At 34.8% G+C, this 14,346-nt stretch overlaps 1 protein-coding gene across 1 annotated transcript in view; it reads right to left on the bottom strand.

The window, feature by feature from the left end:
* Nucleotides 1-14,346, bottom strand: part of SLC44A5 (solute carrier family 44 member 5) — a 200,424-nt gene that overhangs the window by 22,995 nt on the left and 163,083 nt on the right. Inside the window, exons 11-16 of the mRNA XM_008690825.1 lie at nucleotides 7,770-7,901; nucleotides 4,570-4,669; nucleotides 2,385-2,477; nucleotides 1,853-1,940; nucleotides 877-1,139; nucleotides 256-350 (exon numbers count right to left, since the gene is read on the bottom strand). Coding sequence (XP_008689047.1) covers nucleotides 256-350; nucleotides 877-1,139; nucleotides 1,853-1,940; nucleotides 2,385-2,477; nucleotides 4,570-4,669; nucleotides 7,770-7,901 — 771 coding nt within the window. The remainder of the gene's footprint in view (nucleotides 1-255; nucleotides 351-876; nucleotides 1,140-1,852; nucleotides 1,941-2,384; nucleotides 2,478-4,569; nucleotides 4,670-7,769; nucleotides 7,902-14,346) is intronic.

Below are 14,346 nucleotides of genomic sequence, written 5' to 3'. Positions count from 1 at the left end.
CATCTTAGTAAATGGAATCACACACTTTTTCTTTTTTTCACCACTGCTTCTCTTTCCATCCTCTCCTGTCCCATATCCTATCTCTCAGCAAGTCCTGTTGGCTTTTCCTTCCAAACATATTCCCAATCTGACCACCTCCATCCTTATTATCCTAGTCCAACTTGTAGTCATCACATTTCCCTTAACTCCTTGCCCCAATCCATTCTCTTTACGGAAGTGAGGAAGTCTGAGAAAAGATGAATTCTGGAGTCTTACCTTTAAGACGGCGGTCCAAGTATTCTAGGACGAATTTAAACATTTGAACTAATGCAAGAATTAAAGATCCAAATGCTAGGGATCCTGTGTGATATCTGGGCAAAGATAAAATGAGAATCAACGTTAAAATATCGTTGCTACTAACTAAAAGGATGCTAAACAATTTTAATAGGTAGAAAGGATCTGCAGAAAGACGGGAAAGAGTTTATTACACTTTCTTATTCAGGTTGAGAAAGGTCTTCTTAGAGGATTTTAAATGATACACATCTATATTGCCCTTCATCTACAAAAATGATACCAGTAGCTTGTCATCATAAAATAAAATGTTTGGGCTAAGCAATGGGAGACAGAGCCAAGTTAAGTCTTAATTTTTATTTTGGTGCCCTCCCCTACTACTTATCTTCAGCAACCTATGGCTTTTAGAAGGATGTTGGCCTCGATAGGGATTGTAAACCTGTGGCTATAAAACCAGACATAGCCAATGGACATCCATTGGATGTCTTAAATCATACCTTGACCTCATTTGTACTTTGCCACTTGAATTATATAAGCATAAGACTGAATTATAAGCACGCTAAACATAACTGGGAAGATAGATGTAGGATTCAACATGGAACTTACCGTATGGCTCGTCCAAATGCAGTAAAAAGTGGATACGGTGGGATGTCATCAGGTTTTTTCAAGGCCCAGTAATAAGAAGCAAAGGCACCAGCAAGGGCACACTGACCCAGGGCAATGACAAAGTTTATAAGCCAGAGAAAGACAAACAGATTGAACATCTGGAAGGTAGGGACATACTGATGGTACAGGCTCTTTCCACCATAGAAAGCAAAGTTACACTGAGCCCCAGGGCAAGCTTTGGCAATTTCAGTTGTATTAAAAATCTGCACTCAGAAAAAAAAAAATACAGATAATATAGTATGAAATGCCATTCCAAGATAACCACTCCTGCCTTCTCTTCTTGTGAAACCCCCCAACTGCATGTCCTACTCTTTTCCCATTAACTTCTGTTTGTCCTATTTTCTTTTTTTGAATATATAGGGTTTTTTTTTTTTTAAAGATTTGAGAATGAGCGAGCATGAGAGAGAGCATGAGCCCAAGTGCAGAGAAAGGCAGAGGGAGAGGAAGAAGCAGACTCCCCGCTAAGCAGGAAGCCCGACAAGAGGCTCCATCCCAAGACCCTGGAATCATGACCTGAGTCAAAGGCAGATGCTTAATCCACCGAGCCACCCAGGTGCCTCTGTTATTCCTATATTCTATCCCATCACTTTATATTCCTTAATGAGTGCTGTAAAGTATTTCATTTTCTATCATATGTTTACCACTCTACACCCACTAAAATTTCACATTAATGTTGTTGACCATTCCTGCTTCTTGGGCATATGACAGAACAAATGGGCTCAGGAAATAATAGTGCTTTCTCTCTATTCTGCCCACCATTTCAGTGCTCACTTGTTAACACCTGATCCACCATTCCCTTCTTAACAGTGATCCCCGTTAAGGTCTCTATTTCTGAATGATTTTTACAACTGCTAGGTGAAATTTAGTAGAGTTCTGTATTGAAGTAAGTAAAAGAGAGAGAGTTGCTTTGACTTACCTCTGGGTCACAGGTTGTATTTTCATGTTTACATTTCCCTTCTGGGGATATGACTTTGTATACAGGTACCCCTGATGTAGCCAAGTAACTGGGTTAACCTATTAAGGATAAACTATTTGCTGGTAGATGGAAAGTAAATGGACAAGAAAATAATACAAATAACTCAAAAGTCTACAGAGAGATTAACTTCAAAAAACTTCAAATCTTTTAATAATTCATACATTTTTTCAGACCTGAAATAATATAACATGGGTCAGCTATACTGAGTGGCCCCTTAACAGAATACAAAGGAATTTTCTTAAATTATTGCCAAGAAGTAGTATTGTGAAGACAAAATAAAATCTACCATATGACCTACCTGGGGGGCGGGGAATTCAATCAGTAGACAAAGTTTCTTAGAGCTTAGCAAAAAAACAGAAAACCTTTAGAATGTTCCTAGTCTTCCTAGGATGGAAAGCACTGGACACAAACTCCTGGTTCTTGAATAGTAGTGTGGACCTGAGGTTTAAAGATGTCAATTACCAAAGGATACATTGCTGTCACTGCCCAGTAGGCAATACATATGGAGAGGAAAATGAAAGTTAAAACTGGATAAATTAATGTAGTAGGGAGGTATCCAATAGCTCTGAAATAAAGCAAATAGTTGAAATTCAAAACGATTCAGAGATACAATCTCTCAATTAAATCTTTATCTGTTAAAACTAGAAATAAGCTTTAGACTTAATCCATTCTAAGAATGGTAGTAATAACCATTGACTCTTTTTTTGCTGATTATTCTGGCATTTTCTTTAAAATTTTTGAATTTTTCAATTGGTTTTTAAGTTTTACTTAAATGTTATTTGTTTTTAGTAATTAGAGGCCTTCTTTTAATGTTCATATTTGATTCCTGTCAAAAGTTCCCCAAAGCTCCCCCAAGGTTCTGTATGACTCAAAGATTTGATACCCTAAACCTTCTCCTCTTTGGTTATTTCTGTATGATTCATAAAGATTTGCTACATTATAATCATAGTTCTTCCTTTTGTTTAGAGTCTTACTCTCAAAATTGGAGCGGACCTTGAGATCATATGATCAAATGTGAGAATCCCTTCCTAATTCAGGAATCCCTTCTATACTATCTTTTAAATACGTCCATTAGTTCTGGTGACCATATAGAGCGATAAAAACTTACTTTGTATGACAGCGCTTATTCTATTAACAACCAAAATATTAGAAAGTTCTTCCTTATCTGCTAGCCTGTTACTCATATACATTACATTTTGGAGAAGAAATGATCATCTTTTCCATATAGCAGCCCTTCAAGGAACTCCTTATTCTTTTATACTCCAGTATAATCACTCCTTTAATATTTCCTCATTAAGTCATGGTGTGTGAAATGTTCACCATCCCAGTTGCCCTGTTACTACTTTTGAATAATCTTTTCAGCATATGACACTGGCAACCCAATACTGTTTGATATAGCCACTGAGAACTATAATGGAACTATTTCCACTTCTAATGCAATGCCCTGGCATATCTTAGATGCCTTTTGCATTTGTTACCTCGTTCACCTCACTATTTGAGCTAAGTTCTCTCCTTTCTCCAAATACTGCTATTAAGTGAATCATTGAACATCTCTATGTTTACCCTGTATTCTCACACCAATTTATTCCAGCTGCTACTTTCCCTTGAAAAAAATTATCAACCTGTCACAGTTGGACTGGCCCTTTCACACACACACACACACACACACACACACACACACACTAGTGGGGCAAGTTAGAGTGAACTGTACAATATCATATTATTTAAGAAATAAACCCAGCAAATCTGGAGTTTTCAGTGGCTAATGATAGGGTTTCAGTTATGGGAAGGAGAGAGAGTTAACAAAAACTGCTTGTTAACTGTTTAAACCATTAGATTCAAGTGGCACTCTTACTATTATAGATGACAATTTTGTTAAAATAATCCTTACAGACTATTTAAAATAATTTGGTCTTTGGTCGTTAATAACTTAGTTTTTCATCATTCTAAATAGAATGCATGGTCTGTTGGCTTTATAGTAATGCTTTTCTTGTTTCTTCCATGCATTATTCAAAAGTTTAAAGTATTATCCTCAAGTGACCTTTGGAATAGTTTAGAAACTGTAGGTATTATTATCTCCCAGCATGAATTTTTAGTGTTTATTTTATAGCCTTTTTTTTAAACAAAAATGGCTCTGGGTATAAAGTGTTCTGAATTAAGAGCTGTAGATAGAAAATGTATAGTCTGGTGCTCCTAGGATCAATTATTCTGTCTATTAGCAAATTTTGCCACTCGTATAGAAATGGCAATAGCACATAATTGACTTTATAGAATTATGGTGATTTAAAGTTTTGCAAATGATCTCAACCATCAATATTAACGTATGATTCAGCAGGGGAATAATATAATATATAATACAAGTTACTTTCATATAGCAATTTTCACTTACTTTCACACATTATTCTAACATACATTTGGTGTTCAAAAAGTGCTAATACATACACCACACAGGTTTGAACCTTAGTTCACACTATGATAATTGAGGTTTGGGGACACTGAAGGATTTGTTAGCATGACCTTTCTAATAAGTGCCAAAGTCTGAACTTCAGTCTTAACAAGTCTTAAAGGGGAAGTCATCTGGGGGCATCTATACAATAGGCAGTGACCGATTTGAGTGACTGATATACATTATGGGAGTTTCTCCATCAGGGCCTTACTTGCTCCCTTCCTTCAGCAGGGCAACAGAGATGCGGATTCGTTCCCTGAGGAAGATCAGCATGAGGATGATAAACACTTCAAGAAGGCAGAGTATTATCACTTGAAACAGGAAAAAAAAAATTAGTGTATGATACAAATCAACCCAAAAAAACAAACTTTCTCTCAAAAGTTTAGGACTGAGTTTCATGATTTTTCTCTGCCAATTCTGACACTCCATAATTCAAGCAGTACTACCTCTCCCAAAATGCTAATCTTAGAAATTCACTTTCAAAACCTCAAAGAAATGCTAAGAAATCTAGATTAAAACATTTAGCTAGAGTTTGAGCAACTCAATTGGTCAGGCTTCATTTTATCTACACAAATATTTCACACCATTTGTAGAAATGAGAGAAGGAAGGACTGCTGTAGGCAGCTCTATTTTAGATATTTTCACGTTCACTTCTTTGAGTAAGAGAATCATTACAGAAGACACTTTTTGAACTGTTCACCCTGTTCACAATCCCTCTTCATTAAGTGACCTTGCTGACTGGCAGGGCAGGCTCTTGGCTGCCACATTTTTATTTTGTGACTCTACCCACCGTGGCTACCATTGATGGAATCAGGATGTAAACCCAGCGCCAGTTGTCTAATAAAAGTCTCAGGATTAGAGCTAAGGGAGTCTATTTCAGTTTTGAATGGAAGGTTATGAACTTCATGAACTTCAAGTTATACAGGCTTAATGAACTGTGTCACCTTTATGTGAAATAAGTGAATTTGCAAAGACAGAATAAAGTGTATGTGTATTGAAGACACAGAGCAGAGAGGCAGTTTTGAGTTCTTTTGGCTTTCTGTTTCCTGGATCCGAGTACACTTGAAAGTCCAAGGGCTTTTCTGCTTTTTTGAGTTTGGTGAGACACTTCTATATTCTTATAATAAGTACCAATGTCTTACCCCCAGCTTGTTCCAATTTGCTTTTCTTTTTGGCTACCGTCAATTAGTTTCTTTTTACTTTAAGCCAAATGGTCCTAATTACTATATTTTCTCAATTCCAAGACACATCTTTAATTTAGTAATAACTTTTCAGGAAAAATAAAATCCTTCATTAAACATCTTTTCATTGATTATAAGATGCATTCCTGACTTCAGAGATGCTAAAAAGTGAAAAGTTTCAGTTTTAAAATTAAGGAAATATAGTACTGCTAATCATAGAATCTGAAATTATAGAAGAAACTTAATGGAAATTTAAATTCCCACCTGTGAAAGAATCTGTTCTATTTCATCCTTCGCTAGACAGTTATTCTGCTCATGTCTGAGCAGTTTGAGTGGTAGGGCACTCATTATCTCATTCAGTTGTTACACCACTAAGATTCTGATGTCACAGCACACATCATCAGTTAACACCTCCTAGTAGAATCAGTTAACCCAGAGATGTGAGAGGATCTAAGTATCATCTTGCCACCTCGTCTTCTTTTAGTAACTTATGTATGTATGTTGTCCTGCATATTTGATTCTCTTAAAACAATAAACTGAGTCCAAAATTACGGGGTATGGCCATATTAAGCTAAAATCATTATCTTTGGACAAACCTAAGAATACGAGATATACCAAGAATCACTTTATATTCTGAGATTGCGTTGATAAACAGCATTGCATATGAAACTTATACCTTCACAAAAGTGCATATCCAAAATGATTAGAGAAATTTTATTGTCTTTTGAATTTATGTATTATATTCCTTTCTTGTGTTTGAATAAGAGCTAACAATGGAAATCTATTTTTTGAGACCCTGTAGAGAAGTTGGTATGACTCTTACTTTTCAGAGGAGGAGACTGGGATAACTAATAGCAGAAATGAGAACAGAACCATCTCATAACAAATCCGAGACTCATAAAAATGATAGTTTGTGTATATTTAACTCTGCTTATTTTCAGTGTTTCCATCAATGAGTATAATTTCACATGTTGCCCTTCTCTCTGATACCCAGAATTGTGTCCAAACACAGAGCAAGTAATCAATTAATGTCCAATAAATGGGTTGTGAAAGTGGGGGTTCATTTGGGGAGAGACTGGTATTGCTAGACTTGAAAATAAAAGCAAACTCTATATTTTCCTCAAAGGACATCCCTTAAATTCTCCAGTGGCGGATTCTGATCATGTCAATAATTTTTGTGTTGAAAGCCCTTAAGAGACAGCAGTGGAATGACCACAGAACCTGTAATTAAGAGCCCCTTGAGAATAAAACTAGAGGTTTCGATACATAATGGATGAGATTCATCATCTTTAGACATGATAGATGATTGCAAGTGGATTGGTGAGAAGGTATGGAATCACTCAAATTCAGGAAAAGTGATGAGGATACAAAGTCCCAAGATGCGTGATAGAAACAACTAAAATGGCACACTGGTTACATAACATGAACCTGTCCTTGAAAGCCTGAAGACTTCTGGGGGAAGTGGCAAAAACAAGTTTTCACATTTATGGAGATGGGACCCATACCTGGACCCATGATGCCCCCATCAAGATAATGCTCACCCCTGAGGCTATCTCTGGGATTCTTACCAGGCCTCCTTGAACATGCCTTGTTTGGCTCTCTAACTTAAACAATCTGAAGAATTTTTTTTTAAACAACATGTAGTTAGAGATTATTTTTAAATCTTGATTAAAGAACATGAAATGAAAGGAATATTATAATAAAACCATTTTAGGAATATGAAATTAAAGCATCTCTGAAATCATCTTGCTATAAAAATTTTGTTAATATTACCCTTAACTAATAACCGGAATAAACACTTCAAAAATGTAAATTTATTTTATTACTCATTATTCCAATTCCTGTAATAGTTTAGAAGTCTTGTTATGAAAAAACTTGGTCATTCTTTTTCTGTTTTTAAAACAATTTTGAAAAATCAAACTTTTTTTCCTTTTAAAACACCTTTCTTGGATATCAAGGTAATGGCTATAAACATCCACATCCAAACCATTTTAAGGTGAATGCAAATAGCATGACATCATTGTAAAGTACTATTTTCTTAGATTATATAATAAATTCCCCTCAATGACTTCGCCATTTACTGTAGCTATTAAGATTATAGACGTATTTACTTTAATGACATTAGTGATAAGTGTATCTAACAGGTTATACCAACCCAAGATTTCCTTTAGACAAAGATTCTCTTTCATTATTATTACTTTAAAAAAAACAGTTTTTAAAATCCACTCACTAAATGCGAACCATGTTTGTTTCAGTTGGAAGTACATGCTTATATCAGTCTGAATCCCGATGTCATATATAGTTAAGTGAGAATTTGGCCGTCCCTGAAGATTGCTATGTTCCTGGTAACAGTGCCATATTCCTTGAAAAGAAAAGAAAAACAGACTAATATAAAATGCTATTTCCTGAAATATATGCTATACACTTATACATATCTACATGAAATTGAACAGCATGGTCATTTCTACAAAGGCAAGATTCCTGTTTACATAGTAAACATTTTATATGGATCTAATATTCTAAATGTACTATATATTCAAAACAAATGCTATCAATATTTGCCTGGCTGACTATGACAACATCTAGCTTTAAATGTCCTTTTGACTAGAAACAACCTCAGTGTCCATCAACAGGGTTAAATAAATTATGATATATTTGTACAGAATACTAGCTTTTCATATAAAGAGAAAGTACACTGATATTCAATGATCACTAAGCTATTTTGTTAAGTGAAAAAAGCAAGGTACAAAATGACATAAAAAGTATGCTGTAATTCACATAAGAATAATCTATATATATTTTTTCTTATATACACATAAAGTATCTCTGGAAGGATACACAGCAATGTATTTTTTACTTCCAGGGAAGGAAACTTAACCGACCAAGGAATAGAACAAGAAGGAAATTTCACTGTATAGACGTTATACCTTTTAAAATCTGAAGCACAATATACAGTCAATGTAAAAAGCAAATTTGTAAAAATCATTTAAGTTGAAAAAATGCTTTTGAATTAAAAAAATGTTTTTGGTAAAGTCATGTCTTCATGGAATTACCTAATGCATGTTCTTATCAAAGACTGTGTCCTGCTAAAGTAAATACGGACTAACTAGATTTCCCTAGGACACTACATTTCAGACTGTATAATGAATTTTTTAAAAAGATTAATTTATGAGAGAGAGAGAAAGAGGGAGAGGGAGAACAAGTGGGGGGAGGGACAGAGGGACCGAGAGAATCCCAAGCAGACTCCCTCCTGAAGGAGAGCCTGATGCAGGGCTCAATCTCACGACCCTGAGACCAAGAGTCGGATGCTTAACTGACTGAGCCACCCAGGTGCCCATCAGACTGCATAGTGACTTTTCACATGATCTAGACAAAGTGAGAGTAAAGAAAAAAAAAACAAAAATTAAGGAGTTTATTTTTATGACCAATGAGTCTGCAAATGAGAATAATGAGAAAAACTGCTTTTTAAACCCCAACTATAAACTAACAGGTTTTTTCCCTAGAAAAAGATAAGAGAGTGAGGTCCATGGAGAAAGGCAAGACTAGATTAGAAGGGACATTTGTTTCTCAAAGAGATATAAGACAAATCTCTTTCAGGCCTTGCTTTTTCAGCGTACTTTTTAAAATGCTTTTGGGAGGCACCTGGGTGGCTCAGTCAGTTAAGTGGCCAAGTCTTGATTTCGGCTCAGGTCATGATCTCAGGGTCCTGGGATAGAGCCCATATTGGGCTCTGTGCTCTGCGGGGAGTTTGCTTGAGGATTCTCTCTCTCCTCGTCCCTCTGCCCCTCCTATCACTCACTCTCTAAAATAAATACATCTTTAAAACAAAAATGCTTTTGGAATATTTGATACATACAAAATTATATGTAATAACAGATTTAAGTTTTAAAACATATAGTCAAATCAACACATATGGATGCATCACCTAGTTTAAGATTTTATGATCTTAAGTTTGCTCTAATTAAGCAAAATAAATTTTTTTCTTTTTATCATACCTCCCTGCCTCTGTTCACCAAAGAATAATTATTCTGAATTTTGTGCCTATGATTTTCTTATTTTAACAGAAAGATTTGTTGAAATCTCCCCTAAGGGAGAGTTATAACTCATACAAGTTTTTTAAGTGATTTATCCTTATAATTTTATGAATTTTGAGTCTATTTTATTAGATGTATACAATCTATTTTATTAGATTCATATATGTTTAGAATTGGTATACCTTTTAAGCAAATTAAATCCCTTCTAGCTCTAATAATGCTTTTTATATTAAAGTCTGTTTTGTCTGATTAACATAGCAACTGCAGCTTTCTTTTGGTTAATGATTTTAAATAAATTTATATCCCCTTCACCAATTTCTTCCACCCACCCCCCCAACCTCTCACCTCTGACAACTACTCATCTGTTCTCTGTATCTATGAGCTTAGTTTTTAAATTTTATATTCTTAATTTTTAATTGAAATATAGTTGACATACAATATAATATTAGCACAACAGTGATTTGACAATTCTATACATTACAAAACACTCAAGGGAAAGTATAGTTACCATCTGTCATTGTATATAGTTATTACAAAATTATTGATTATATTTCTTATGCTGTACTTTGCATCCCCATGACTTGTTTTGTAACTGGAAGTTTGTACCTCTTAATCTCTTTCACCTATTTCACCCAGCTCCCCCACTCCCCGCCCCTCTGGAAACCACCAATTTGTTCTTTATATTTATGGGTCTGTTTCTGTGCTTGTTTGTTTTTTAGATTCCACACATAAGTAAAATCATATGGTATTTTTCTTTGTCTGACTTACTTCATTTAGGATAATACTCTAGAGATTCATGTCACAAATGGCAAGGTTTCATTCTTTTAAATCCATTTGTTAAATCAATTTCTTTATCTATTCATCCATTGATGGTTGTTTCCATATCTTGGCTATTGTAAATAATACTACGATGAACACGGGAGTGCATATACCTTTTTGAGTTGGTGTTTTCATTTTCTTCAGGTAAATACCCAAAAGTGGACTTGTTGAATCAGATGGTATTTCTATTTTTAAGTTTTTGAGGAACTTCCATACTGTTTTCCATCGTGGCTGAACCAATTTACATTCCTGCCAATTGTGCACAGGGGTTCATTTTTCTCTACATCCTTGCCAACACTTAATTCTTGTCTTTTTGATAATAGGTATTTTAACAGGTATGAGGTGCTATCATATTGTGGTTTTGATTTGCATTTCCTTGATGAATAGTGATGTTGAGTACCTTTCATCTAACTGTTGGCCATCTATAGGTTTTCTTTGAGAAAATGTCTGTTCAGATTTTCTGCCCATTTTTAAGTTGGGTGTTTGATTTTTTTTAATTTTACCTTTTTTCTACTAAGTTGTGTGAATTCTTTATATTAGCTCATCAGATACGTGATTTGCAAATATTTTTTCCCATCCAATAGGTTGTCTTTTCATTTTGTTGAGGGATTTCCTTGCTGTTGAGAAGCTTTGTAGATTATGTAGCTCCACTTATTTAGTTTTGCTTTTATTGCTTGTGATTTGTAGGTCATATTAAAAGAAATCATTGCCAAGAACTGTATGAAGGAGCTTACTGCCTCTGTTTTCTTCTAGGAGTTTTATGGCTTCAGGTCTTACATTCAAGTATTTAATCCATTTTGAGTCATACACTATGCTGTAAGATAGTGGTCCAGTTTCATTCTTTCTCATGTGCCTCTCCAGTTTTCCCAACACAACTTATTGAAGAGACTGTCCTTTCCATTGTTTATCTTGGCTCCTTTGTCATAAATTGATATATGAATGGGTTTATTTTTGGGCTCTCTATTCCATTCCATTGATCAATGTGTCTGTTTTTATGCCAGTGCCATACTGTTTTAATTACTATAGCTTTGTAATATAGTTTGAAATCAGGGCATGTGATACCTCCAGTTTTGTTCTCCTTTCTCAAGATTGCTTTGGCTTTTTGGTTTTGTTTTGTGTTTTTTTTTTTTTTTTTTTTTTTTTGTGGTTCCATACAAATTTTAGGATTTTCTGTTCTACTTATTTTAAAAGTGCAATTTGAATTTTGATAGGGATTGCACTGAATCTGTAGATTACTTTGGGTAGTATACAGATTTTAATAATATTTATTCTCCTAATCCATGAGCACAGCATATCTTTCCATTTATTTGTGTCTTCTCCAATCTCTTTTATTAGTGTTTTATAGTTTTCAACACATAGGACTTTCACCTCCTTTGTTAAATTTATTCCTAGTTATTTTATTCTTCTGATGCAACCGTAAATGTTATTATAAATGGATAGACCACCCAGACAGAAAATCAGTTAGGAAACATCAGCCTTAAACAACACATTAGACCAGGTGAACTTAACAGATGTATATAAAACATTCCATCCAAAACCAACATAATACATATTCTTCTCAAGTGCACATGGAGTATTTTCAAGGACAGATCATATGTTAGGCCACAAAACAAGTCTTAATAAATTTAAGAGAAATGAAATCATATTGAGTATCTTCTTTGACCACAATAGATGAAACTAGAAATTAATTACATATGGAAAACTGGAAAATTCACAAATATGTGGAGATTAAACAACATGTTACTGAGCAACCAATAGGTCAAAGAAGAAATCAAAAGGGAAATAATACCTTGAGACAAATGAAAATGAAAATATACCAAAATTTGAGGTACACAGTATAAGCAGTTCAAGAGGGAAGTTCATAAGGACACAGGTTTACCTCAAGAAACAAGAAAAGTCTCAAACAACCTAACTTTATACCTCCCTTGAGGTATAAAGAAAAGAACAAATGAAAGCCAAAGTTAGAAGGAAGGAAATTACAAAGATTAGAACAGAAATAAATGAGATAGAGACTAAAAAGACAATATAGAAGATCAATGAGACTAAGAGCTGGTTCTTTGAAAAGACAAAAAAAACGGACAAGTGTTTAGCTAGACTCACCAAGAAAGAGAAGACTCAAAATCAGAAGTGAAAGATGAGAGGTCACAACTGATACTACAGAAATACAAAGGATAAGAGACTATAGTCAATCCTTAAACAACAGGGGTTTTGGGCTGCCCACCCCAACGCAGTCAAAAACCCATATATAAATTTTGACTCCCCAAAATTTTAACTATTTATAGCCAACTGTTGACCGGAAGCCTTACTGATACCTCAAGCAGTTAACACTTAACAATAACGCTTACTACTTAGTATGCTATATGTATTATGTATTCTTATAAAAAAGTAAGCTACAAAAAAGAAAATATTAAGAACATAAGAAAAATAAAATTTACAGTACTGTATTTAATTTTTAAAAATCTGCATATAAGTGGACATATGCAGTTCAAACCCATGGTGTTCAAGGTTCAACTATACCATGCCAACAAATTCAACAACTTATAAGAAATGGATAAATTCCGAGAAAGATACAACCTACCAAGACTGAATCATGATAAAACAGAATATCTGAACAGACCAATTACTAGTAAGAAGATTGAATCAGTAATCAAAAATCTCCCAACAAACAAAAGGCCAGGACCAGAAAGCTTCACTGGAGAAGTCTACCAAAATTCAAAGAATTAATACCATCCTTCTCAAGCTCTTCCAAAAAAACAGAAGTGGAGGGAACATTTCCGAACTCATTCTACAAGGCCAGAATTGCCCTGATACCAAAATCAGATAAAGAAACCACAAGAAAAGAGAACTACAGTCCAATACCCACGATGAACATAGATGTACAAATCCTCAACAAAATATTAGCAAACTGAATTCAACAGTACATTAAAAATATCATACACCATGGGATTTATTCCAGGGATGCAAGATGGTTCAGCATCCACAAATCAATAAACGTGATACATCACATTAATGAAATGAAAGATAAAAATCATATAATAATCTCAAGAGATGCAGGACAAGCATTTGAGAAAATTCAACATCCATTCCTGTGTTAACAACTACAACTGAGACTTTTTACTGAACAATTACTAGGTGCTAGGTAGCTTTCAAAGGTCTTTATGTACATTATTTAAAAAAATATTCATAGAATCCTATTGTATAGTTGAAGAAACTATTAGACTGCGTGCTTGCAGAGGATCACACAGTAATATGCAATGAATCTGTGTCTTTTCAATCTCCAAATCCATGCATGTAACCCCACTGTTCTGATCTCTCCTATATAAATCTTAACTTGTTCTTGTCAATAAGAATTGTTCCACTGATGTTCAAGGCCACTTGCCCACAAACAGCCTGGCTGTTCCTCTGCTCAGTGTGTCGTTTGCCCTAGTAACTAAGCTGCTATTAGTAGGAAATGATTGGTCTTCCATGATATGGAGGAAGTCAGTTGTCCAAGATAGTAGCAGAGGTCAGTTATACAGTGTTATAATTCTCAATCTAACTGGACATTTCCCCAGCCAATGAATGGCTTTAAGCTGATTTGCCACACCATTAACCGCTGAGTTAGCACTACCTAGAGAGTCAACAGGGAGCTGAAATTGGTTTTTTCACCTGTATTTGTGATATATTGACCATCTCTCTCCCTCTTGCCACTGTCAAACTCGCACTATAGCCAATCTCACATTTTTTTTGCTCCTTATGACAAGTCACTGAAATCAATAGCAGACTTTACTGTCTTTCCCTTCTTGATGACAATAAGAGAGTGACTGAATCACATGCCCAGGCTCGATAGTAGTAAAGGGCAGAGTTTATTTCAAGCTCCAAGCAGAAACATACACAAAAGACTTTTAAACAAAAAGCTTTCTTGGGAGTCTTCGATTAAGCAGTAGCAGCTCTTATGTTCCTCCACCAGACTGA

Source organism: Ursus maritimus, unplaced genomic scaffold, assembly GCF_017311325.1.
Source record: "Ursus maritimus isolate PB19 unplaced genomic scaffold, ASM1731132v1 scaffold_12, whole genome shotgun sequence".
Classification (NCBI taxonomy): Eukaryota; Metazoa; Chordata; class Mammalia; order Carnivora; family Ursidae; genus Ursus; species Ursus maritimus.
Note: the sequence above shows the minus strand (reverse complement) of the source record. Positions and strands in the feature narration are given on the sequence as shown.